The sequence below is a fragment of the Terrapene carolina genome, unplaced genomic scaffold (genome assembly GCF_002925995.2).
Source record: "Terrapene carolina triunguis isolate 2854851 unplaced genomic scaffold, T_m_triunguis-2.0 Scaffold85, whole genome shotgun sequence".
Classification (NCBI taxonomy): domain Eukaryota; kingdom Metazoa; phylum Chordata; order Testudines; family Emydidae; genus Terrapene; species Terrapene triunguis.
Genome location: NW_020664436.1, coordinates 36,806,501 through 36,834,496, shown reverse-complemented (window position 1 = coordinate 36,834,496; position 27,996 = coordinate 36,806,501). Strand labels below are relative to the sequence as shown.

At 40.7% G+C, this 27,996-nt stretch overlaps 1 protein-coding gene across 3 annotated transcripts in view; it reads left to right on the top strand.

The window, feature by feature from the left end:
• TIAM2 (T cell lymphoma invasion and metastasis 2) overlaps window positions 1-27,996 on the top strand; it is a 234,088-nt gene that overhangs the window by 146,826 nt on the left and 59,266 nt on the right. For 2 of the 3 annotated variants that reach the window (XM_026649741.1, XM_026649743.1), the window contains 8 exons: window positions 3,438-3,623; window positions 5,008-5,154; window positions 8,229-8,300; window positions 14,498-14,665; window positions 17,163-17,267; window positions 17,803-17,881; window positions 19,544-19,636; window positions 20,741-21,001. In XM_026649741.1, coding sequence (XP_026505526.1) covers window positions 3,438-3,623; window positions 5,008-5,154; window positions 8,229-8,300; window positions 14,498-14,665; window positions 17,163-17,267; window positions 17,803-17,881; window positions 19,544-19,636; window positions 20,741-21,001 — 1,111 coding nt within the window. The remainder of the gene's footprint in view (window positions 1-3,437; window positions 3,624-5,007; window positions 5,155-8,228; window positions 8,301-14,497; window positions 14,666-17,162; window positions 17,268-17,802; window positions 17,882-19,543; window positions 19,637-20,740; window positions 21,002-27,996) is intronic. The other variant, XM_026649744.1, reaches the window with a different exon arrangement.

Genomic DNA, 27,996 nt, shown 5'->3' with positions numbered 1-27,996 from the left:
TCAAGGTAGCATGCTAAAAATAGCAGTGTGACTGCAGCAGCTCGTGCTGCAGCTTGGGCTAATCGCTCAAGTACAAGCCTGTCCAAGACCCCAGGTATGCGCTTTGGAGGCTAGCCCAAGCTGCTGTCTGTGCCAGTGCTATTTTGAGCAAAGCTTATGCATGTACTTCTACCCAAGCTGGGAGTCACACCTTTCAGCTGCAGTGTAGACGTACCCTACCTGAAAAGACAGACCTGAGCTTTTTATTGTTGTGGAAAGCTTGCAACACACTTTCATTCTGTGGACATCAGTGTATGGAGAGGGAAGACTATTGTTGAACCACATACTATATTACCCCATACATGAAGTAGAGGTAGATGGAAAAGTGTCATATTAAGGGTGTCTGGTGAAAGGAGTTGAAGTAAAGGGAAGCTTAAAATAAAGAACAATCATAAAATAAATCCAGGGTGAGTGGTGAGGGGAAGAGTTCCTTGAAGGATTTATGCACAAGCATACATACATGTGTTTAAAAGTTGTTTCTGGTGAGACTGCACTAGGTATTTTCCTTATGTGAAGGGTATCTCTCTGTCTTTTTTGTGTGTACATTTGTGTATCTCTTTTTTGTGACCTAAAACTACATTTTTAAGAGAAGAACACTCCTCAAAGTTTTTTTCTTTCTGGATTTACAGAACATAATGTTTTTCTGATCAAGGATACTCTGAGATGGTATGTCACAGAAAAATTGGAGGTTCTCTTTTTGGCTCTTTTTTTAAAGGGCCCGAGGAGCAGATAACTCTGACCTGTGTAATAATGGTGCCAACTTTGTTTGTGAACATGTGTGTGAGGGGAGGAGTGGAGGAACAATAAATGAGGAACTCAAAGTGAATCCCGAACATTTAGTGGCTCCTCACTCAGTTGCAGTACAGCTCCTACCACCGCCATCACTCATCTTTCTTTATGATAAGAAGCCTGATTTACCCCTGCATTACTCCATTTTTTCACCCATGAAATTAACAGAGTTGCACCAGCATAAAACTAAAACAATGCAGTGGTGAATTCAGCCATTTCTGTTGTCTGCAGGAGATGAAAAAAAGACAGTACTCCCAAACACTGGTAGCTCTGTTACAGGAGACTTTCTATGGTACCTCTTCTTATGGAATAATTGCAATAGCAAGAAAGAGAATTAAAAAAAAATCCATTACCGTGGGAAATGGTCATTTTCCTGTTCAATGGAGCACAGACATTAAAACAAACATTTGGAGAAAACAAAAAGGGGTGTGCATCAAACATGCCGCAACATATCCCACTTCTTCAGAATGAATAATGTATTTGGAACCTCTGGTGTCTCACACCAGTATGTAGCTGGCAACTCAAGACTTGTCTACCTGAAGTATTTTTGCGCTGGTGAAGCTACACTCCCCTCATGCAGGTGTCATGCTACACTATTGTAAAGCAGGGTTTATACCAACAGGACTTATTGTGCTTTCAAATGCCATTGCAAAAATTAGTGATGTAGATGAGCCCTAAGAAATGTGTAAGAAATAAGGCAGCGGGGCAGGAGAAAAGCAGTCTCACAACTCAGAGAGCTATTAGCAAGTTAAAGCAGAAATGAAAAATCGATTGCAAAAATTAGGATATTGCGTAGCTTATCCAGAATTATCTGTTTTATTTTTTATTATTGAATCATTTCCTTGGTTACATTGCTTGTGGTTGTGTCACTCATAAAGCATTAAGGACTAGGAAAGGGTGACTTGTCTGTGGATGACCTTGAAATTAAATTGAGTTGTCTATCAAGAAAATATGGTTGTTCCAGTATTTTCCTGAAGCCATACTTAACTACCTATGTGCATTCTTCCTGAAGTGCATTGGGGAGAGCAGCATTCAGAAGGAGCCAGCAGAATTTAGCAGTGTAACAAACTAGGCAAGGAAGTCATTCATTTCTTTCTGATATTTGGTGACATGACAAGGAAACTTACCTGATTTCGCTTCAAGCCAAATGTATTAGTCAATCGGTGCACCTAGAATTTTTATACCCATGTGATCAGCTTGTCCTGTGGGCAATAAATGATTGAAAGGTACTTATCCAGAATGAATTTTTAATAGTTCTAGATTTCAGATGATAGCATTTTTCTAAGGGTATGTCTGCACGTAAAATGCTACAGCGGCACAGCTGCGCCACTATAGTGCTTCAGTGTAGACACTGCCTACACCAGTTGATTCTCCCATCAGTGTAGGTAATCTACCTCCCCAAGAGGCAGTCACTAGGTCGATGGAAGAATTCTTCTGCTGACCTAGTGCTATCAGCATGGGGACCAAGGTCAACATAACTATGCTGCTCAAGGGGGTGGATTTTTCACATCCCTGACCAATTTTTAGTATAGACTAGGCCTAAGTGTGGCCGTGGTTAACTTGCAAAATACAGCTGCTCTTTTCTGTTGAGTCATGTAATGTAATATAATATATAATACACACATAGTCAGCCTGATTCTACCTGCACTTACACCTCTCTAAATCAAGGAATTTACACGAGTGTAACTAAGGGCAAAATCTGGCCCACATACATTATGTAAATGTCTGTGCTTGTGCACATATAGACACACACAAAAGCCCAGGCTTCAAGTTTGGGTACTTATGTTCAGTGTTCAGTATCCAGTCCAGCATTTGGATCTTCAATTTGAAATTTATTCATATAAGTTCACACCTTAAATGAACATTTATTCACCTTTGAACTCCTCAGGTTAGGATTTGGGTGCCTAATTTAGTTTAAAAATTGGACTCTCAGCAAGCGTGTATGTGTGTATTTAAATATTTAAATATGTTTATATTGTATTAAGCAAACACACTCTTCATTGCAGCAGGCTCTATATTATATATAAGGCTTATAATGTATTTAATTCACATTTACAGTATGATTAGGTATAGGAAATGGTTTAACTGTTAATAGGAGTAAGACCCAGACATGCTGGTGTTACCAGTTGCTACCGCTTCTTTAGGAATAGGGAATTCAAAAAGAAGAGCACTGAAAGACCAGCAAACCCCCTCAACATTGCTACTTGGATGATTGATTTAGCTGAGTCATGCAGCTTTGCTTTTAGGCAACCAAACATAGAATCTAAGCTCATAAAAATGTAGGAAACAAAATTAATCAATTTTCTTGAAACTTCATGAACCACAAGGATTTGTTTTTATGTAATTGCTTCTGTGGGAATCAGGCTACCCATGATACATTCATCTTGTCAGTATATATTTAGGACCACCAGCTTTGTTTTATTTCAAGCCATTTTTTGAGTTGTTGTAACACAATATGACTGAATGTGTTTTGGCAGGGGGAAAACTAATCCAATCCATATATCTCCAGATGAAAGTAATTTACTAGAAGTTTGTGGACGAGCTCACATTTTCAACGAGACCCACAAAAACATTTTTTCCTCTAATTGTCCCTCTTCATATCTAAATAGATCCAGCAATGGGAGCAGAATCTAGAGAAATTTAACATGGACCTCTTCAGGATGCGCTGCTACCTGGCGAGTCTACAAGGTGGGGAGTTACCAAACCCTAAGAGCCTTCTGGCTGCCACCAGCCGTCCTTCAAAACTGGCACTGGGGAGACTGGGCATCTTCTCAGTCTCCTCCTTCCATGCACTGGTGAGTGTGACTGCACTTTATGTGACTGTGTTATAGAAAGGTCTGGTTACCTTATCACTAGTGATTTAGTTGTATGAAGAGTAAAGCCAGGGAAACTCACACAGACACGCTCACACACAGCGCCAAACCCACCAGCTGCCAAAGAAACCCTGTTAGTTCGCGGACTCTAAATGTTTAGAAATTCTCTTGCCCAGAGACAGACTTTGGGACCTGGAAGCATTGGGCCATGCTTTCTTTCGCCCCAAATTTGGGGACTCCGAAATGTTGAGGCTTATCTCAGCTTTCATTTAAAACAAAAAGACCACCATGTAAGTTTCTGACCCTCTTCTTTGCAGAGATGGGCTTGAAAATGTCAACTTATCATTGTGGAAGGTTTGCCACAGTGATTTTTTTTCTCCCTTAACTTCACAGATCAACTTTTATATAAATTAAATACATTAAATTGGGGTGAGAGCTGGAGTCAATATTTTTAAAAGTGGCTAGTGATTTTGGGCCCATCAGTGTTGAGCTGCTCATCTTAAAACAGCTTAAAAGAGCCTGATTTTCAGAATGTGCCAAGCACCCTCCATCTGAAAGTCAGGCCTCTTTACAGTGTCAAGTTGTACCCCCAAAAGTGGGGGGGGAGTATCCAAAATCATTAGACGCTTTTGAAAATCTTGTTGTCAGTCTGCAAAGAATAATAGAGCGGATCCTTCGCTGTTGTACGCTGTCATACCTTTCAACAGACCTACCATAGTTTTGCACCAGCGGAGAATCTTCCCCCATCTCTCTAACCCTTGCCAATAATCCTAAGGCTGATCACAATGAGCAGGACTGGAGCACGTTTGGTGTGGTAGAGAATGAGGGTGAAAGAGTTTTGAAGGTCCACCTTGAAATATTAAGGCAAGCTTTGTCACAGACAGGGACTATATTTCTCTCTTGCACCTGTGTGCGCTCTCTCGCTCTCTCTCTCTTTTTGCCCGTGTAGCTGGAGTTATTGTTTGCTAATTGTGCGGTGTGACAATATGCTGTTATCTTGCATGCTTGAGACTTTTGTGTGCCTTCCTTCCTTGAGGAATTTAACATCTAAATCATGGCTGATCATTCTTCCTCAGGATCTTTGCAATAACTTCTTCAGTCGCACAGTTTATGGCCTTGTACTAGCACTAGCTTGTTGTGGGGCAGAGCAATATTTTCTCAGTATCTTCCCCACCTTGACTTTTTTACATCATATTTCTTCAATTGTCACTTTGTATTAATTAAAAAAGGAGCAGCGGTGCAGAAGGTTTGGGACCATGTTGAGATAAACTGAAATAACCCTCATTTGATGTCTCATTATAATTACTTTGGATTTATCTTGCTGTTATGTGATCGAGATGTGAAGGCTTGTATGTATGTTTAATAGATCTGCTCCAGGGATGAGGCTGCTCTCAGGAAACGAACCCTGTCTCTGTCACAGAGGGTACGAAGTAAGAAGGGCTTATTTTCCTCACTCAAAGGGCTAGACACTTTGGCAAGAAAAGGGAAAGAAAAACGACCTTCAGTAACTCAGGTAAATGCCAGTTTAAAATTATTAAAAGGCTTGTAAATGACAGTACTGTAAAATTAAGTTCCTATTGCTGTGTGTACATTGCTGAATAAGAGAGATTCTGACCCACAGGAGTAGAAAGTCAGTGGCTCTAGACAAGCAGGGCCTGAGGGTGTTGTGAGGGCAGTGCACTCTGCAAGGGGAGGTGGAGATGCCTGCAGCAATACTTTGGAGTGACCTCATGTGGCGGACATGCAAAGCAGCCCTGCTGCGTCTTGAGGAGAGCTTAGGCTCCGGTGCTCCTTCAGCCAGAGAGGGAAGGATGTGATGACCTAGGGGGCTAGATTTTCAGCTGGCATAAATCTGCACAGCTCCACTGACTTCAGTGGAGTTACTTCAGTTTGCACCAGATGAGGATCTGGCAGGGTTTTTCTGAATTGTACAGGCAGTAAAGGAAAGGAGAGAGGGAGTGGGGGTATCCCTAAAAACCCAGACAGAAACTTTTGTTTAACTGTCATAAGGGAGGCAGGCTCATGCACACATTCAGAACGCTACTGTTTTCCGTAGCTTTCTGCGTGCCTACCATGTCAGTAGGGCTCATTTTGTAAAACCAGCTATGTGGGTCATTCATTAGTCCATCTTATTCTTCTGTTATTCCCCCAGTCTTGCATTTTACTTTTATTAAACAAAAATCCCAGATCATGTAACATTTGAAAATTGGCTGCTGCAAATACACCAGTAATTTGCTTTCACACTTTTTAAACATGCCCATCCATATTCATATCACAATAGCCCGAGAGCTGATGTAATAGATTTAATATTGCACATTAATGTGTCTGAGTTTTATAGTCTAGCAGTTCATATTCTGAATGGGTAAATATTTATCTACATGCTAGACTAAGGGTATAGTCTATTGGGTAGTGACATATTTCAGCATATTAGAGAGATGTGCTTTCATGATGAACGTAGGTAATAAATGACTGTGAGACCCAAGCCTGACTGAGCCCCTGGCTAATATCTACAGGGCTGGGAAGAGACACAGTGCATCCCCTGCCCACTATCCCTCCCTATCCTGACTCTATATGACTCCCCTTCATGCCCCAGACCCTGTGGAGAGGCCTCCACAGAGTTCAGAGTGGGGATTGTGTCACCAAGGCAGCTATATCCCTCCTTTTTTGAGCGGAAGGGGGGAAATCTAAACATGGAGAGGAGGGCGCCTCCACGCTCAGATTTGCAGACAACAATCTGGGCAAAATGCTCCTTTCATTACCCTCACTGCAGGGAATTAGCACCAAGGGCTGGAACAAGCTGGCCCCAAATAAATCTCAGTTTTCATAGACTTTTGTTTTTTTTTTAAATTTACTTCACTTTTTATTTAAAATCCTACTGTAAAACTAAGGAAAAGTAAACACTAAGTACTGTGTGTCGGTAATACTAGGGCTCCGACTCATGTCCATAAAAGTGAAGAATTTAAGAATGATGGCTGAAATTTTGACCCACTGACCCTCACAGTGTGCCATAGAGTTGCATAGCCATATAGATAGAGCTATTCAGGGCCCAATCCTGCCTTCCTTGTGTACCTGTTGAATCCAGTAGGAATTTGGGATGAGCAGGGAAGGCATGAGTGAGTGCTGTGTTCACAGTGCTGTGGTTCCTAATCATCAGATTGTGAGTTAAGAAGAGGATGTCAGCCTTGACTCTGAATCTCCTTGTTTTCATTGATTAATTCAAATTGAGTGTGGTTGTTCAAAATACTTTAAGCAGAAAGTCAGATAGCATACTTTCAAACCTTTTAAAGTCTTTTTTTATCTTCAGCCCAATTTTATTTTATGGTATTAATTTAAAGTCCATCCTGGGAAGATTTCCAATATAAAATTGAATGAAGGGGTTAGTATTTTGTTCCCCCATTATTTAGAAACCAATCAGGTATGGAAACTGAATCCTGGCAGATGGGTGATATCAAGATTCACGTTATCCCTGGTCTCTGAAACAGTTTCTGTTTCTTTGATTCTAAATTGCAAACTATTTCAAAAAGTCATACAAATAAGATCCCTTGATTAGAGCTCTGAGTGGAACATGGGAAAGGAAGTTCATAAGTGTTGCTGTTTAGTCACATTTCAATACTGCATCATGTGTACATGTCAAGAGAAGAGAGTTTGGGATTGTCTTCTGTATTTTAAGACATTTAACGGGGATGACCCAAAAACCGACACTTTCTAACAACAAAGTTAGTGTCTGATATTGTCCTACTTTGCTGATATCAGAAGTGAGCTAAAAATTATGTTTTGTTTACATATGCCTTTTCGGGGGTTGGTCCTATTACTCACAAGTGGTAAAGCCATGAATGAAGTATGCAGGTCTATCTATCTAGATACTATATGACACTAATCACCATAGCGACTGAGTGTATCCATAATCATGAATGGCTTTTTTTTAGCCTCCCAGCACCTGTGAGTTAGGTAAGCTTTATCCCCACTTTGAGAACTTTAGCCTTAATTTCTCCATGCCTCAGTTTCCCATCTCTAACGTGTGGATAATACTCAGCTACCATTGCTTGTTATTGGTACTTGTTTAGCCTTCTTTCTATAAAGATAGACTTCTCTTACAACCATGAGTCCAAGTTAATGTGTTTTAGAAAACCACAACATTTATTTAGAATAGCGTTTCTATAAATAATAGTGACATGATTTGACATGATGTGGTATTTCACAGGCTACCAGGACTGGAAACTGTTGGCCAGAGGGTTAGTTTGCCACTTGAAGATACTAGATAAATGCAACTTATCATGTGGATATAAGCAGCATATATAGATAGATAAGAGTGAGGGAGTGTGAATGTGTGTGTGGCCTTATAAGAGGAGTCTTGCTGCAGCGCTCACTATGGAGAGAGCATGGATGTTGTTATAATATATTCTCTTAGTCAAAATAAAATGGTAACGTGTCGCAAAAATAATCTATTCTCAGGTTGATGGAATGATATTTTGTTACCTTTCATCTTTGTTTAAGCACAAGAGATTTAGCTGTATTGGAAACTAACCTTATATGTTACATAGCACTTTGTTTGATTGATTATTTATCTGTGCATTTGTTTTAATTTAGATTTTTGATTCAACTGGGGGAAATGGATTTGCAGGCACACAGCTACTCCAGAAATCATCCAACTCTACTGAGGTAAGATGAGCTAGTCTTTGTACTGCATCGTTAAATTTACTTTTAAAGTTCTGAAGAGATGTCACATAAGTATATGAAAAAAGCTACTTCAGAAACTTTATTGAATATCATCTGGTATTAGTTGACAGAACCACAATTTGATTTATAATCTGTTAGGGGAAACCTCTCCGACATGGGTTTTTAAATGTATAAGGTAGACTTTTCCCTTAACTAAAACTTCCTATATCATCCTGATCCCCACTGCTACGTGTGTGGGTGTGGGTGTGTGTGTGTGTGTGTGTGTGTGTGTGAGAGAGAGAGAGAGAGAGAGCGCACGAATGCAAGAGAGAATCAGCAATTAGTTAATTTGGAAGTATTCATTGCTTTTATAGTATAGCCTAGACCAAGTTATTACTGGATATTTGCTTGCCATTTGCCAAGAATTAGTTTGACAGAACCTGTATATTTAAAGATTAAGAAACTGTAATATTACAGAGCCTGTATTTTCAGGTAGAAAGATACAGAACCAAATGTGCCTGGCCCAGCGTACGTGTGGGAGGGGATGTGGTGGAGGGCAGTAGAACCCTCTCCCACTTGCAGTAGCCTGCGTAGTGGCTGGTCACAGTCACAATCTTCTTCCTTAGTGCCTGCTGGGATGCAAGCCACTCTAAAGGAGAAGGGAGGAGATAGGGTTATGGGGAACTGACCTCTACCCTGGCCGCACAGTTGTCTAGGAGCAGAAAAGAGCACGGTCCCCCCTCTTCCTCTGAGGTGATGTCGCTCTGCACTGCCCCTGAAGCAGAGCAGTACACTGCATAACTGCCACAATTCAGTCCTTACTGTTTCAATGTTAGTTGTATTTGCAGGTACAATGAGGACTTAAAATGTACTGTAGAATCTGGATGGCATGAGGGTCATTTTGTGGGCTTTCCAGCTCCTCTCCCTTCTTAGGCTTGTGCAAATATTCCCCTCTAATTAAGATGATCACATTTAGTTTTGTTGCATGGCTTGTTTCTGTGATCTTATACTTTTAATTCTCATCTGTTAAGCAGAGATTTTTACAAAACATCTTAATTACTCTTCTGGCCTATCATTCATTTGCGTGCCTAAAATCACTGGCAGCAAATGACTCATATTCTTTCAAGCTGCAGACCTTTGTTTGCTATAAGGACAAAGCAAGTGAATGCCAAATATCTCCCCTCCTGCTATGCATGGCAAGGAAGTTCTCATTGGTTTAAAAGAGAGAGGGCAGGACTAGCCTTTGGTCAGTAAACTAGGTTGATCCAAGTGGTTAGAACAGGCGTGGGCAAACTACAGCCTGTGGGCTGGATCCGGCCGTTTTAAGCCCACGAGCTCCCGTTGGGGAGCGGGGTCTGGGGCCGCACCACGTGGCTTGGCCATGCTAACCCATTTTTTATGGATTTGTAGTCCAGACAAAAAAAGCCCTCTCCATGCAAACTTGCTTTTGTGTGAGCAGGATGTAGGGCCAAACCAATTGGTAGAATTGAGGCAAATTTGTTGACGGATTGCTGTAATAGCAGTATAAGCCACAGGAGTCATTCCTGGTGCAACCCTTCTGAGGGTTTGCAGTACTAAGGATCAGGATTCTAGGGCTTAATTTTGATTAGAGCATAGTTTGGTTCCCTTGAGTATCCCTCTGGACTAAAAATCATAGTTTCTCTCCACTTTACTCTTTCACTCACTCTCATTCCCTGGACCAGGTCATCCCCTAATGTAATTTTAAGTTTTAAAGCGCTAAGAAGAAATTATGCCACAGAACTATGCTCCCTATGAATTTGTCTACCTAGTATTAGATGAAATCTGCATTTAGAATGAAACATTGCACTTAGAAATGACTATAATGAAAAGCTGTAATGCAACTCTTGATGCTACATAACATTTGAGACTTGGGAAAAGTTTGTTATAGCTCATGGCTTTTTATGCTGTAATTTCCAGTTATGATGAGCTGTATGGTTTACTTCCCTCTTGTGAGTATTCATTTAGTGGCAAGATAATAAAGAAATATAAATATAGATTTCCGTAGAATTATGCAAAAGTTATACCACAGAATTTTCCCAATGATGGTACCAAACCCTAGAGTGTTGTTGTGCCTATGAAAATCATCTCTAACTCATTATGTGTTCTTTGATGAAAAAAATCAATAAAAACAACTGTTCTTTCAGCTGTGTAATGCCTGTTATTTGCTGAATACTGTGGGAGGAGGGGGAATATTTATAGAAAGTCACCCCTTTCTTTTCAATAGGCAGTATACATACGATACATTGTAATAATATGGGATTTCTGGGTCAAATCATCCCCTATAGAGAACTCACAATTCCCTCTGAATTATTCCATTGGGTATGGTGTGAGGTTTGCCTCCTTCCCCACATCCCACAGAATTGATTGTAACAAATCTGTGCTATAGAAACCAGACACAACAGGATTCTGGCCTCTAAACCTGAGCCTCCTGGTTTCCTCAGGTCTCCCTGACAGCATGTCTCCTGAAAGAGTAATGTTGCCATGGCCTTCATGCCAGCCACTGACTCTAGCCCCTCTTCCCACTCCAAGGCCAGGGGATTCACTCTGCCATGGGCTACATTGAATAACCCAAAACTGAATAAAACGCATGTGGTTACAATACTCTCACAGGGCTGGGAGGGAGAGACAGCAGACACCCCCTGCCATATCCTTGCACCACTTGCCCCTCTCCTCCAAACAGGCAGAACCTGAAACATGCTGAGCCCCCATGGAGGGATTTTTGAAGGGGTTGCAGGGAAGGAAGGAATATGGTCTTTCTTTGCCCTTTGATGCTACCTCCACTACCTCTGAGTCCTTTCCGCTCATGACAGCAGAGGGATAACAAATCTAGACCTATGGCTGCTAAATATGCAAAAGTGGGGCATTTGTTTCTAGACTTTTTAAGGGTTCAAAATATGGCCTATGCATTTTTTTAAGATCCCGATATTTTGATGCATCGTACTACAATTCAGAAGTGAGTCATCATAACTCTCAAAACCGTTAAGGTTGGAGTCAACCCAGTTTCATTAGCCAATTTCAAATAAAAATCAAAAACAATCAAAACCTTTCATAAGATGCTTCCTGGCGAATGCAGTGAAATACAAGTAGTGAAGTGTTCCTGGCAGCTTTTCTGAGGTGTTGCTTATGAAGATGGTGACAACAAACAGAGAAAGATGGGAAAATCATGAAGTATCCTACTGCTCCTCAAGCAACACTGTGGCATAGTGTATGACAGTCTGAAAGTCCTGGCACGTGTTGCTGGAAAACTGGATGGGTTGTTGTAGCTTTACGTGGCAAGGAGTGAATGAAGTATTGTAGTATTAGTCACTGCAGGCATAACAGAAAAAAAATCTCATTTAATGTCAGAGTTTCTGAGATGGAAAATGTGGGTGAAGCAACAGTATCTTGACCACAGCTAAGGAATATGTTTGTAGTTTAATATAGAAAGACTTAAGTTTTCCTCACATCAGGCCCTTAGTAATGCTTATGTTTGAGCATCAGTATACGTGGTAAACAGATTATTTTGGATCCCTAGCAGTTTATGTTGGTTAATAAAACTCTGAATCATATAATTGAAAGAGGATTGTGTTGGGGCGGGGGAAGATGCCTTTAAATAATGTTTTCCCCCATCTTGCTCCTCTGTTGAATTTTTCTCCACCAATGATTGTAGTGAGATTGATTTATAATGGGCAGACTGAAGGGCTGATTTCCCTTCAATAATCCAATTGATAATTACAAACCATTGAATTGCTAGTAGCATCTCTGAGTTGACATACAGGGTTGCTTCACCTTTCTCTCCAGGAAGCACACTGAGAATTAACAGTTTGATACATGATATCAGGATTCTTAATTCTTGCAATTTGTCTTTCTTGCTTTATCTCTTTTTCATCATTTGTACAGTTGTAGAAGCTCATAGTTGATTCCTATCTTCTTGGCTTCTCGGTGCTTTCTGATGTGAGTATAGTTCTAGAGGAATTATCATCCTATAATATTGCAACTGTTCTGTACGAATTATGGTACAACAATCAATGAGGGAGACTCTCAGCAGATATAAATTGTCATAGTTCCATTGACTACAGTAAAGCCATGACAATTGACACCAGCTGAGACTCTGCCCTTAGTATCATTTTTCTAGCTGGTAGTTTGCCACTAGGAAAGTATGATTTTTGAAAGTCATCAAAATGTGGCTCTTTATAAAATAATTCCTGCTTTAGGCTTCTAATCTGGCTGGAACTTATATTTATGGGTAATGTGGTAAATACACTGATGTGGCTATTTAATATGCCATTTTTACTGCCGTGATTGTCATGCATGTCAAGAATCACAATGACATTGTTATTATTTGTTGAGTGTGGTCATTATGTTTGGTGCTGTGCCAATAGAGAGGGAAACGCAGTCCCTGACCAAGGCAGCTCCACTATAAGGATTCCATTGTGGCTTTTAATCACAGCCCTGCATTGGGCCCCTGGGGCTGCACGGCCCTTGCAGGTGCTCCAGGCAGAATTGCATCTCCCAGGTTTCCAAGTGTACAAAAGGTGTGCACACACTGTTACCCCTCCCCTGCATAGATGGCTGGCTTTGCTAGCTGGTGGGGAGTGGACAGGGTCATGGCCTCACCTCTGCTTCCCCTCCTACTTTGATGTGGCTCACACCATGGAGCAGATCCTGCACTCAGAAGAGTCCTGGAAGCTCTATTTGTGGTTGGGTTCTTTTCCTTGTGCTCCCTCACAAATCCCCTCTATTGTTTACATGTGCAGAGACCAGCCACAATCTGGCTCAGAGTTCTGACGCCTAATACAGTGGTTGAAGGTCTAGTCTCAACACAGTGCAGCGGTAGTTGTATTTTTCTTCTCCTTCGGTGGGTTACTTTTGAATCATAAATTGTGGCACAGAAGAAAGGGCAAAGATGAGCAAGATAGCAAAGGGATATTTAAGATGAATCAAACGGTTGTATAAATATATACAAAATGGCTTTGTGTTATGGATTACCTCCACATTAAAGTTGGTTGTGATTTGCCAGATGTATTTCATGTTTAAAGTTGGATTGAGCTTCAATTTGAGCCTAAGTAGTGAAAGATCACACTCTTCACTAACAAACAATATAATCTTAAACTGTAGGTATAGCAGGAGTAGTTTATGCCTCTGCTATGTTGTCTGTGATGTTTCTTGCTCCATAGTGCCCTCTGCTGGAAGACTACTAGATTATCCTCTTTTCTCATTAGAAATACAGTAGAACCTCAGAGTTACGAACACCAGAGTTACGAACTGGCCAGTCAACCACGTACACCTCCATTTGGAACCAGAAGTACACAATCAGGCAGCAGCAGAGACCAAAAAAAAAAACAAAAAAACCTGCAAATACAGTAAAGTACTGTGTTAAACATAAACTACACCTCTACCCCGATATAACGCGACCCGATATAACACGAATTCGGATATAACGTGGTAAAGCAGTCCTCCGGGAGGAGCGGGGCTGCGCACCTCTGGCGGATCAAAGCAAGTTCGATATAACGCAGTTTCACCTATAATGCGGTAAGATTTTTTGGCTCCCGAGGACAGCGTTATATCAGGGTAGAGGTGTACTTTTAAAAAAAAAAAAGGAAAGCAGCATTTTTCTTCTGCATAGTAACGTTTCAAAGCAGCATTAAGTCAAAGTTCAGTTGTAAACTTTTGAAAGAATAACCATACTGTTTTGTTCAGAGTTACAAACATTTCAGAGTTATGAACAACCTCCATTTCCGAGGTGTTTGTAACTCTGAGGTTCTACTGTATAGTGATCTATTCAAAGTCTTTGATAAAATACGGTACTAATTGTTTAGTCCTGTTTAAGGCTTTTTTCATTTGTTTACATAGGCATAATTGTGTAATCCTGTTTAAGACCATTTTCCATTTGTGCATATATGTATAATCTTGCCACCTTAGGAGTTAATTTGAACTAGTAACATGAGATAGGTGAGTGAAATAGTGTCATTTGAATGCAAGAGAAATAATGAAATCAATTCTCTAGACAAAATCTGGACTAAAGTCAGTGATATTATATGAGAACTGGTAACGTAATTTGTTCTTCTATGACAGGAAAGAGCTTATTGTGATACCTTTGCTAAATGCACATAGTACATACCAGTAGCAAACCTCCAGTATAATATATTATTGATATTGCCATATCTCCATGTACTGTCAATTTTTTCCTGTATTTTCAGCAGCAAGTTGATGAATTTTTAAACGTCTACTGCTCTGCATCAGAAAGTGGCCAGAAAGAGAGCGCTTGGGAAATCCAAACATATGTTCATTTCTGTGATAGGCCAGGAGTCACGTTAACTCTCAAGCCAGAACACAGAGTGGAAGATGTTTTGTCTTCGGCATGCAAGGTACAGAGTTCTCACACCTGAAAGCAGCTTGTGTGCTTTAAAAGGCCACCACTTATACTTGTGTATTAATTATTCTGATGCTGAAGCAGGGAGAGCCCAGTCTCTGAGTCCCAGTGTCCCTGTAATTTAAGGGTTCTTCCTGTGCTTCTGGCAGTTCTGTTTAAGGCTCAGTGGAACCAAAGCAGCAGTGTCATGGGGGCCTTTCAAATGGTGGAATGGGCATTCTTTGATGCCTAAGCTAGCATGCAGTCAAGAATCTTGAAAGAGCAATAACAGCTGCACATGTTAAACTACCCAGGGGAACTCTTGACATATGTCCAGTCTGCCTTATATCACTGAGTCGTTACAATGAATAGAATTGTTGCATGGAAATTAGCTGTAGAGGAAGGGTGGTAACTGGTTGAGTTACCTCTGATGCCACAATGGCCCCACTTAAGAGTTACTTACACTGTTCCCTTGAGCTTATTCTATAGCCTATATAATCATAACAATTAGAGACAATAATCATTAATAACTTTGCTTAATTGGAACCTAATTTCTTCAAATAGAGACTCTGTAAGATTTTAGTTCTTTTAAACTATATGGAAAGTTTGAAGTGTCTGCAATATTCCATTGATAAGATTATTTGGGACAAAGAAAAGACTGACACAGATGTTAATTTCTTAAAGGACCTAGTGTTTTTAATTAATAAACTAACTAATGGATTTACTTATGCATTCTCAAAAACTTCAGCCTGTTCTCAGAGTAGGTGCTGTAAGTTTGGGGAGGATACGCTGTAGTTTTCTTGCAAAACAAAGAGTTTGAATCACTGCTTAAAGGCAAAATAGAACTCTGCATTAACTGTGGAGCCATGACCAGAGCCTTCACAACACCAAAAATAATGTAGGGTGTTAATCATCACTTCTGCCAACAGATTGAACTTGACTCTCTGAATTTGTGAATCATACCATTTTCAAATTATAATGGAATAAAACAATAAATTTTGGGAAAAAACTCTCATTTTAAAAATCCCCACCATTTGCAAAAGAGCTAAATTTTAGGAAAGAAGGGCTAGGCTATTATCCTACAAGACTTTGGTGTGACCACCAGATGGCAAGACAGAACTGAAACATTTGGAAATGGATTGATAATGTAACACATAGAAGCCCTGCTAAAAGAAACAGAGATATAGATCTATAAAATCAAGTTTAAAAGTAAATTACTTGTGTTTCTCACTACACTGCTCCAAAATGTTTGTCTGTCTGTAGAAAATACTGTTTTGTTATGCCTGTATCACTTCAGTAGTCTAATAGTAAGTTACTTTATTTTAATGTTTTCTTTTAATGAAACCTTTTTCTGTTTTATCTTTCCTTTCTATTCTGTATGTAAACTTTTTCATAAGCAGTCTAACACTGACTCCTTTCTGCTACATCTTTTCTGTCACTCTCTCCTTCTTACATTGCCATTCCATTCTGGTGAGGGTAAGGAATCTTCATTCTTTAACACAACACATTGTTTAAAAGTCTGGGTTTGGGGGTAACGTCTGATTTATTAATTTTTTTTCTCAACCATATTTTGATGGTTTTCACTCATTTGTATTCTGCATACCTAAAACTTTGCATAACACACCGAGTGAGAATATACATTTTAATATAATTATTTAGAATACAGTGCACACATTACCTATACATTCTGTTACACATAATGAAATGTTCAGCTAAACAATCCTTCCTCGGTGGATTAAGATTTCACAACCTTCAGAGGCTTGTTGAACAGAGAGGTGAAATGACCTTAATGGATGCAGAGATGCCTTCTGTTCTGAAACATTGCTCTATTAATTCTGAAATGCAAGATTTGTTGCAGTAGTCTCAGCAGCGAGCTAAATTTAAGAGACTGACTCGCCAGTGGCTCATCTCTTTTAGGCTAGTATCCTTAGGGAATATTCCCATTCCCCTTTGACTTCCTGCAGATATTAGGTTTTCACTTCGACTACATATGGTGAAAAGTAGGTGTTACTCACTGATGATAGATGAAACCTGGCAGTAAAAAGTGCAATAAAAGCAATCCCTTAGGAAATCCCTCTCTCCTAAGACCCTGTATATGCATATGCATTTTCCACATCAGTTTTATGTTTTCCACATCTGTTTTATGCGCAGAACTGAGCCGCGCAGAAGAGCCATAGAAAATGATGAAGATGTGTGCAAGTTCAAAAGGACAGAACAGAGTTCTAAGTTTATTTGAAAACACATAATGATGCTTGGTTAGTCTAACAGCCAAGATGTAATGTTAATGCAAGTGTTTCCTGAGTATCCTTACAAGAAACTGAAAATCGCACTGATGTGAGCTGGAACCGTATCATCTAGGCAATACAGACAATACACCACAAAACTATTTAGAAAATAACTTGTTGAAGATTGCCTTTGCTTAACTTCTAAAGGCTGTGTGTGTGTGGCTTCTTTGACATCTGGGATTCTGTTAATAAATCATGAATTTCAAATATGTTCTTTTCATCCCTTAGATGAGGCAGCTGGAACCAAGACACTACGGTCTACAACTTAGAAGATTAGTTGATGAAAACATTGAGTATTGTATTCCTGAAGCATATGAATACATACAAGATCAGGCAAGTTTGACTAATTTTAGATAAGAACTTCTCGATATTTGTTGCCACAGCTAAATTATACTCTATAAATGTCTGTGAATTAGATACAAAATGGGATTTTTAGATTAGATCACTATCACAGACTGTATTCTGCTACCCTTACTCACAGTGAGTTAAACTCGCCCATGTGCAGAGAACTAGAGATCTAGGGCATCACTTAAGCCTTGGTTTAAGCACTATTTTGAGGGTTTAAGTGGGACTTAATGGTGCCTAGGTCTAGTGCTGGTGCTCTGCACATGGGTGAATTTCACCCATTAGGTAATACCTTATTCCACAGTTAGTCCCACTGAGTTCAGTGATACTTGCAGCATAACACACTTCTCTAATGTGAGTAAAGGTAGCAGAATCTGGCCCTTTGTTAATGGATTATTTAACCATGCAGCTTATTTTTTTTAATAATTAAAATGATACTGATTTCCATGAAATATTGAACCTTTGGCTTTTGCAGTCCTACAGTTTCACAGCTTAACAACTTGTGATGTTTTCTCTCTAACAGATATACGATGAAATAGAAATTTTTCCTTTAAATGTTTACCATGTACATCTTACTAAGACTGAGACTATACCTGATTTTGGTAAGTTTTAGTAAAATCCCTCCCAATGATTTTCCTTTTATTTTCTTTGTTCTTTTTGAAGCTTAATTTTTCCTTCCACGTGCTTTCTCTTTGTTGACCACTTTTGGTTCAGTACCTGTTCAGAATGACAAGTCTGCAAAGTGCACAAGGTAGCACTTTAAGGACGACCTGAGAATTGCTGACTTTTTTTTTTTGGACTCCTGCATTTGTGGGGGCAAGTGAAAGGCTTACTTCCCCCCGCCACTTCATTGACCAGCCAGTAAAAGAGCTGCTGAAGAGTGGGCAGGCAACTTTCTCATGCTCAACTAAACAGAAGTACCCAGCCTACTCTCAAAATATGCTTTCCTTTTTGGCAGAAAAACATTCTCTTGACCCTGTGCCAACAGGCTGTCACTCGACAGAAATTTTAACTGGCTTCTTTTCCCGGTGGGAGGTAATGCCAAAGAATATCCTTATGTTTGCTCATTGTGAAATGTGGACTTTAGTCATTCAATTAACAAGAATGAGCAAGGCAGTGGAGAAAAAAGGAAGGAAGATAATACTGTAGAAGGAAAATTGGAACAGAAAAAATAAAATTGGTGTCCTGATTCACTCCCATTCAGGTCAATTCATTCCCACTAAGGTAGTCTTTCCATTGATTTTAAGGGCATGTCACCATGGTGCATTAGTTTGCATCAGAGAGGTGTAAATTCTAGCATGTAGTAGTGTGTTGCACACTAATTGGCCTGGGCGGACCCTGCTGGTTCTCACTAAAAGTTCCAGTGTGCCTGTAAACGTAGTCTTTTTTCAAAAAGTATTACAGTAACACTCACTAGGGAATTTTTAGTCTGTGCTAGCAGGATCCACAGGGTCTAATTAACATACAACATGCTAGTGCACACTAGAATTTATGACCCTCTAGTGTGGACTAACACACCATGTAGACAGTCTCTAATGTGAGTTGGATTGGGTCTGAGATTATAGTCTCTTTGAGTCAGGGACTGAGACCAGAAATCTGTGTGTGAGGAACAAAATGGAGAATTCTCATGGTATTGCAGAAGAACTCCTTTTCCATCATGCTGACTTCTGATCTCATCCACCTCTTTGTGTCAAGCATTCTCAGCTAGAGAAAGGAAACAGCGGCTGAGGGGCAGTTCTTCGGGGCAAGGACTTTTTTTCTTTTCTTTTTTTAATGTTTGTACAGCATCCATCAGAATGGGGGCTTGATCCTGATTGTGTCAGTTGTACACAAAAATGGGTTATAAACACACACAATTTTTGCATGTCTTCAGACACTGTTCTCTCCCAGTTTTTACAAGAAATCATATAAAATCCTCACAATATTTGTCAAAGTATTTTATAGACCTTCACTGGATCTGGTGATCTGTGTTATTGAAAAGCTATATCAGGCTTAGTTGGAAAAACAATAAAATATCTCATAATAACTATTTACATTTAAGAGTAAAGAAATTTACATGAGAGAATTTGTCCTTAGGGTGTGGGTCTGCATAGGTGTGTGTATATACAAATTGGGAGTGAGAATGTCACCTCACTTTGATTATGTAGATTAAATCTACTGAACATACAAAACTAAATGAGAAATACCTGACCAGAAATTCACCTGATTGTTGTTTTAAGCAGACCAAGTGGTAAGGGTAAAACCATCTTTCTTCTTAATTCCAGGGTTTGCAGTCACAGCTCAAGTTGTTGAAAACCAGCATCTTACTCATATATTCATAAGTGATGTCCTTCCAGATGGACTGGCTTACAAAGAAGGTTTGTGTCATGGCTGTACTAACCACTGTTATGTTTTTAATTACTTTTTATTAAGTAGCAAACTTTAGGGAGCTTTAAAATGGCCTGAAAATGGTTCTTTGCTTCTACTACCCTTGGTCTTCTTGCAGTAGATGATGCTAGGTAAGATAATTTACATAAAGTGGCTGAGGAACCCTTCTAACGAGAAGTGAAGTGAAAAGAATGCTTGTCTACACTTGGGGCAAAATCTGCTCCTAGCACCCACACTAAATGTTGGGATCTGTACAAGGACAGAAGAGAGAAATTCTCCACCTCACACGGTGGAACCTCCATGGCTGAATTAACCTCCACAGCTTTTAGCTTCCCATTTGCCTGCAACAAGCAGTGGTATGCAAAAGGCTGGCTCCCAAAGAACTACCTTGTGCATTACATTGCAGGGTACCACTGAAGTTCTCTACTTTGTGGTGCTCATGGATTATACGTCTTCTCATCAGCCTCTTAAGATCTCACCTTCCCCTCCACACTGCTGAACCGCATCAATTCTGCTGTGTTTGGGACCATCTGCAAAGGAAGGGGAGAATTGTTCCCTTAGTCATCTGGAGTGCAGTGGCCAACTGGTTGTTGCTGATCCTAAAATGTACAAGTTGCCACTACTTGGATCTAACTGAACTCTCCCATAAAAACCTCACTTGTTAGATTTCCCTGTTGCAATTTTGAACAAATCAGCCTGATAAAGCTCCTTGTGTTTCCTGAACTGGGATCCTAAAATAAGAGTTATTTTGCCTATAGGCTTTTCAGGATGCTGAGAGCCACCTTAAAATGAACTCGAGGTCTGAGAGTCTGTTTGATTCTTCTATCATACACTTTTCTAAAGTTGCATGTCAGAGTCATCTTGCTTTAGCCTTTGAGTAGAAACAGCCATGTTATAGGTGGCAAAACAAATAGCCAATCCTGCAGTCATGGTGCACACACAAAACTCCCTCTGACTCCAGTGGGATAACTGCAGGATTAGGTCATTTGTATAAAAATATATATAATCAAAATGCAATATAATTTGTTTTGTAGCCCTGTTCATCAGCGCTCCAGAATTCCCTTCTTATTTTCTTTCCTTTCTCATTCTCCTAGGGTTGAGAGTGGGCAATGAAATCTTGATGATAAACGGCGAGGCCATCTCTGATCTTGACCTCAGGCAGATGGAGTTATTGTTTTCTGAGAGAAGTGTCACGCTCACGGTGAAAGCAAGTCATTATGGCCCTAAGCGAGCATTATGTACGTCGTGGTCAGATGGCGACATTTCCAGGGACCCGAAAAGCTTGTTACCCCCTCCTAACCAGTCACAGCTCCTGGAAGAATTTCTGGATAATTTCAAAAAGAACACTGCAAATGGTGAGGAGATGATGATGATAATGATTGTATTACTTTTTCCCCGGCCAGACAGTTATTTTAAAACTAGTTTTTCTTTTTTTATCCATTTAAAAAAAATTATCCTCATGCTACAAGAGAAAAATCCAGATACAAACTGTGTAAAATCCATTTACATTTCATGCATTTCTGTAATTATAGTGATTTCCTGAGAGTAGCAATGAAACAGAAAATGCTCATTTCTGCAGGAAAATTATGTTCTTTTAACCTGTTCCACTGAATCATCCCAGTAATGCTAAGTACTCTGTTTTGCAGTGTCAAGGCTACCCATTATAACCATATGTGAGCATCAAAAGTTGAAATGGTGTCGCTTTTAGGGGCAGGAGTTTTGCTGTATGTTTTAATATACTTCATTTGCGCAACTTACCATGTACATTTAGGGCACTATGAAAATAATAACAGTAATCAGCTGAAAATGGAGACATTTTACAGCAGCCTTCCCCACCAATCAGTGTTTTCTTTAATGCATTCCAGTAGAATACAGGTATCCACTTGATATAAATGTATCTTTTACCTTGAGACACTTTCAATGTGATTCTCCAGCTACCTTCTCTTTGAATTTCTCAATCTTATTGTCATACTAACTATCAGATATAGGAAGTATGCTAAACGTATGGGGTGAGGGTGAGATTGTGGCTGTATGCTGCATGGGTGAACAAGATGGGGAGGGTGCAAAGATCCTTAGTGCTAGGACTACTCCTGGCCAGCATTATGGACACCCATAAATGGACAGGAAGGAGGTGAGTGTATGATCATGTTTTCTGCCATACGAGCTAGTAGAAGGCAGCTCGTACATGCTGCACCACCCTCAAGGGTTGTAGCAGTGGGCACACTCCCCTTGGGTCTGAGCCAGTGCCTATAGAAGTCAATGGGAGCCTTTCCATTGATTCACTGGGAGCTGGATCATGCCCCTAGAGCACTATTGAGCTCTGTCAAGCATTCTCTTCCCCCCACCCCCATTGTCCGTGGCAGGACTTTTTTGTCTAAATAGGAGTGAGTGGGGACTGCAGGACTTGGCATTTTGTGAACTGACCCATTCTATCAAATGCCACATCACAAACAAGCAATATAAACGTCACTGTGTTTTGAGACTGCCCTGCTGTGTTGGAAGAAATGTGGTTTGTGATGTCAACATGGTTTTAAGATAATACTTTATATTTCAAGCAGTTCGGGGAGATTTTCTCCCCTGGAAAATTGTGTGTATAAGATATAAGCAGATTTAACTCAGTGTATCATGAATGGTGGGGAAAAAAAGGTGCAATTCCCTCTTTATACCTCTGGAGGATGCTATTAAAATTCCACAGGAAACCTAGATCAGGTTCATTGCTGCATGAGGGAGAGGAAGTCATCTTTGTGCTTAATTGTGGTGGCAAGTGTTTTCTGATCTTTAATCTTGGCATGATTTAAAAAAAGAATAAAAAAAATCACAAAGGAGAAGTTGATAGGATTGATTTAATTATAAAGTAACTTTATTAGGTCATCTTTGAAATTAAAAAAAATATATGATTACAAGATTTGCGATACCGTCAGTAGCATCTCTCAGGGGCCGTAGTTCAATTTAAAATACCATTAAATTTACTGGCATATAAAAGTTAGTGTCATAAAACAAAAATTATGATGGAACTAATTAATTAGTTATGTTAGGGCCATCACTCAGCTTGTTGGTTTGATATTACGGCCAGCATTACCTGGAGTATTCAATATAATAAACGTATGTGTCCATTCACCAGATTCATTATTTCTCAGAGACAAATTTGCAACTTCTGTTAATCTCAAGATATTCCATTATAATAAGATATTGCTAGAGTATATTTCATACTCTAGGCACTAAAATGTATATACTTATCTGATTAAGAAAGCAGTTAAGGCAGACTCGTTTACCTTGAAATGGGGGGAGGGGAGAGAGAAGGGGAAATGGTTCTAACTCAAGCTCTGTGAGAAAGTCTGTCATCTAATTCAGTTCATGTGGAAACAAAAGAAAGTGGCACTACTTTGACTTAATAGGTAATCTTAATGGGTTTCATCCTTGTATTCTCTTTTTATTTAAAAATAACTTGGGTGTAATAGTCTGAACCCAGGCTTGGGTGCCAGAGACTCCTTTATAGTATCGAGGCATCAAAAATCAGAAGCCACCTTGGAAAACTGTGGTCTAAGTGACTCAATTAATTATCACCCAGGGTAACAGTATCAGAGCCAGAGTTAAAACCAAGGAGATGTGGGAGGCAGTGCTCAGGTAGGTAAGGCGTCTGACCTGGAAGTTCAGGTGTGTACGGCGCCTCACTGCCTACACTCCTATTTATACCTGTGCTAGCTGGGTGTGCAGTGCCTATCCTCTACACACTGCTGTAAGTGTAGACCTACCTTTAGTCATGCTGGGTATCAACATCTGGCCTATAATGCAGCAGAAGTTACTATAAAGTAATCTTTTGAAAAACACTAACTTCGTAGAGCTTTAGTGATAAGGGTTTGTCTGAGTTTGCATTTGTATGCTTGTAATTCCTTAGTGTCTTTATGATGAATGCAGTTTCCTACCTAATCCCTTGCATTGCAGACATGTGATTTTTACCTTATGTCAAAATCTGGCAACTCTTAGCAAAGAGAAGGGACGAGAAGTGATTGGTTTTCCACTGCTAAAAAACAGTCATTGGGAGTTCAGTTTTCTATAAGAGTGATTCGTTTCCTTCAGGAGACCAGAACTCGGCTGTGGCAGTGTATACAGCCTCTCCGATCCTATAATCTGACTTCCCATGTGGCAGCATGCACTTGCTGCTGAGCCACCTGTTTGTACTGGAAAAGAAATCAAATAAAACACTGAAAACCCAATTAGCTGAGCAACTAAATTTGCACCTAGTTCTCTGTCCTAAGGAAGTTAAACAAATATTTGTAAAGAAGTAATAAAAATGAGGGAATTAGGATGGAATTTTTCCTATCTTGGAAAATATAGACTTTTTCCATTTCAACATGGTGTAGATGTTGGAGAAATAAACAGCAGAGTTAATGACAAGAATTGAATACTATGTATGCTAGTGTTTAGTGTGTCTATTTTTGTAATTATGAATCTTCTGCTGACATTTGAAGTATGAGCTACAAACAGAGGTTGATTTGAATAAGTTTAAATCTCTATTGCACAGCAGTTTTCAGGAAATGATTTGTTGTTACAATATCTCAAGATCTTCATTACCTCAAATTCAAGTTTGCCATACAGACACTCAGATAACAAGGTGTAGCATAAATGCCTAGACTAGGGTGACCAGAAAGCAAGTGTGAAAAATTTGGACCGGGATTGAAGGGTAATAGGCACCTATATAAGACAAAGCCCCGAATATAGGGATTGTTCCTATAAAATTGGGACATCTGTTCACCCTAGCCTAGACAGATAAATACCTTCAAGAGGGATGTCCCCCTCTTGACTTCTTCAGAGGCTAATTATTCTTCTCTAATAAAGATCAGATAGCCCTGCTCCTATTGAACTTCCACCAGAAAGATCATTTGAGTCCAGCTCATGGGTGTTTGGGAGGAAATGGGGAAAACTCAGAGTGATTGACAGGGGGATAAACCAAGATGGCTATCTAGTAACCCTTACAGAAACCTCACCTGATCCAAAGCATTTCTCATTCTCAAAGTCTTGTATGTCTCACATTATAACAGCAAAGAGAAAAAGAGAGACAAAGAGTTGGAAGAACTTCAAGCTGGTAAACTCATTGCTTCCGGTAGCAGACCCTGACTGAAGCACTGGCTTTTGCCAGTTTCACAGCAGCCCACGTCTCTTTCTGTCTCCCTCCATCTGTTGATTCAGATCTTTCAGTAAATATGTGAAATATTCCTCACTTACACTGATGGCTTTTTGTAAAACACTGCCTTGAGGTGAAAATATATAAAATTACCCCAAAGTTAACATGCGTCTGACGAAGTGGGTATTCACCCACGAAAGCTTATGCTCCGATACATCTGTTAGTCTATAAGGTGCCACAGGACTCTTTGTTGCTATTCACATAATATAGTTCTTCCTGAAGAAATTACCTTGCTCCTGTGTCTTTTGTTTGTGTTTCATGCATTTGAATGTTGTTTATTCTTCGAGTAGTGTCTCTATGGGTGCTTCACTGTAGGTCTGCCTGCGTCCCTGCGCTGCTGATCAGAGAACTTTGGTAGCAATGTCTGTTGGGCCCACACATGTGCTGTCTCCCCTCGGGCAGCGCCACGAGGCTAGCCAGTGCACGTGGGCTAACCATCCTCCGCTTATTCTTGACCACCCTTGGCTAGAGACGAAGCCATTAGCAGTCTGTTAAGACTATCATCTTAATCTTCTCACCTATAGTTACTTAGTCTCCTAGTTGTAGAATAGTATTTCTAGCTGTAGTTTTCCCTCTTTCTTTATTTTTACCCTTAAAAAAAAAAAAAAGTGCCTCTTGAATTCCGAGCCTTGCCCAAGAACTTTTGAGGCACACTCACTTCGGAACCACCTCGAGATTTAGAGGAACAGGAAGCTGGTACTGAGGAGAAAGAGACTCCGAGGACCATATCCTCCTCCTCCTTCAGATGAAGCCATCGTACCTTCTCCACCATCTTTGGTGGATAATTTTGTTCTCTTTCAGAAACTGGCAAAGAGGGTGGCAGGTACTCTCCAGATTCATTGGAGGAAGTCAATAATACCTACCATCGACTCCTTGATATCCTCTATTCTTTAGCCTCCTCAAAGATTGTCCTCCCAATTAATGAGGTCATTTTAGACCTGGCAAAGACTGTGTGGCAAACCCCGGCATCAGTGGCCCTAACCTGCAAGCAGCCGGACAAAAAATGCCATGTCCCCACTAAGGAATCTGAATTCCTATTCTCCTACCCACCACCCAACTCCATTGTGGTGGATCCTGTCAACTCTTGCAGCCAACACCATCTGTCAAGGGCCTCTCCCTCTGACAGAGACTGCAAGCTCCTTGATCTGTTAGGCAGAAAAGCATACTCCTCAGCCACTCTACAATTTCATATCACCAACTACCAGGCCTTCACAGCAAAATACAATTACATAAATTACTCAAAGCTGAATGACTTTATTGAAAAGATGCCAGAAACGCATCGTGACTCATTCAAGGCCATTATCCAGGAGGGCCAATTAGTGGCAAAGACATCACTGCAATCGTCCCTTGATTCAGCTGACACGGCAGCTAGATCTATCTCCACGGCTGTGGTGATGCGATGAGCATCATGGCTTCATTTGTTGGGATTCCCAAAAGAGATGCAGTCCATGGTTGAGGACCTTCCCTTTGAGGGCATAAAGTTCTTTGCCAAGAAAACTGATTCCTCCCTTCATACCCTGAAAGATTCAAGGGCTACACTTCTGTCACTGGGTATCTATACACCAGGACAAAAGAGATGATTTAGTCCCCAATTCCAGCATAGACCACATGCGCCTCAGTACCAACCTCAGCGCCGCTACGAGCCACAGAGAAAGAAAGGGAAATTCCATAAATGAAAACCATCTGGCACACAATCTTCATCTCAGCCCTCTACACCTAAACACCACTTTGATGGGCAGGTCAAGGCACTGTTAGACCAATCCCCCCTCCAACTATCACAGCTGACCATTGTTCCACCCCCTTTTGGCCACCACGGGCAGTGTTCCGCAGTCCCTGGGAACACATAAGATCGGACCGATGGATCCTAGAGATTGTCCAAACTGGATACTCCATTGAGTTTATCTCCCTACCCCCTCCACAATACCCTTCTCCTCCCTCTTCAGGGACCTTTCTCATGAGAGTTTACTACTACATGAGGTAGATCGCTTCCTCCAGCTAGGCACCATAGAACCAATATCTCAACATCTATGAGGCAAGGGTAAGGGTTCTACTCTCATTATTTCCTAATATCCCAAAAGAAGGGAGGTTGGAGACCCATACTAGACCTCAGAGCTCTCAACAAGTTTGTCAAGACTCAAAAATTCAAGATGGTCACCTTATCGACGATCATTCCAGCACTGGAACAGGGAAACTGGTTTTCAGCCCTCGACCTCCAGGACCTCCTATTTTCAGATCTCGATCCTACCAGCTCACAAATGATTCCCCAGATTCACTCTGGGACACAACCACCACCAATACAGAGTGCTCCCCTTTGGGCTATTATCGGCCCCGAGGGTATTTTCCAAGATTCTCTCAGTGGTGGCCGCTCATTTACACTCTCAAGAGATAATGATTTACCCATACCTGGACGATTGTCTCCTCAGAGCCCGATCTCTCTGGGAGGCTCGCCAAGTCACTGACACTACGATACAAGAAGTCAGCTCCCATTCCAGTGCAATGCCAGGAATTCGTAGGGGCTGCCTCGATGCATTACAGGCCAAAGCCCTCTTATCTCCACACAGGTTCCTATCTTTAGTCACACTCATAGACACCGTAGAAAGCGGCCTACAAATACCGGCCAGGCTTTGCCCCCTGGGACATACGCAGTGGGCGTGGCAGTGATACCTCATGCCAGGCTCCACATACAATGTCTCCAAATATGGTTCGGCTCGGTTTATATACTGAACATGGACAGGTTGGATATACTGCTGTCACTACCCACCAGGATGAAAAACTCCTTAAACTGGTGAAAGGTCCCAGCTAATGTTTGCGAAGGGATCCCCTTCTCACAAACATCGCTGTTATTGCTCCTCACCACCGACGCATCACTCATAAGGTGGGGTGCGCATCTAATTGGCCTCATGACGCAAGGCAAATGGTCACCTGCCTAGATATCCCTCCACATCAATCTCGAGCCGAGAGCAGTCAGGAATGCCTGCGCCTATTTCCTCCCACTTATCACAGGATCACACACAAAGATCCTGACAGACAACATTGCTTGTATGTACTACATCAATTGGCGGGGGGAGCCAGATCGCCCTCCCTATGAGCACAAGCAATGAGATTATGGAAATGGTGCATCTCCCACAATGTTATACTGTCCATGGCATTCCTCCCAGGTACACAAAA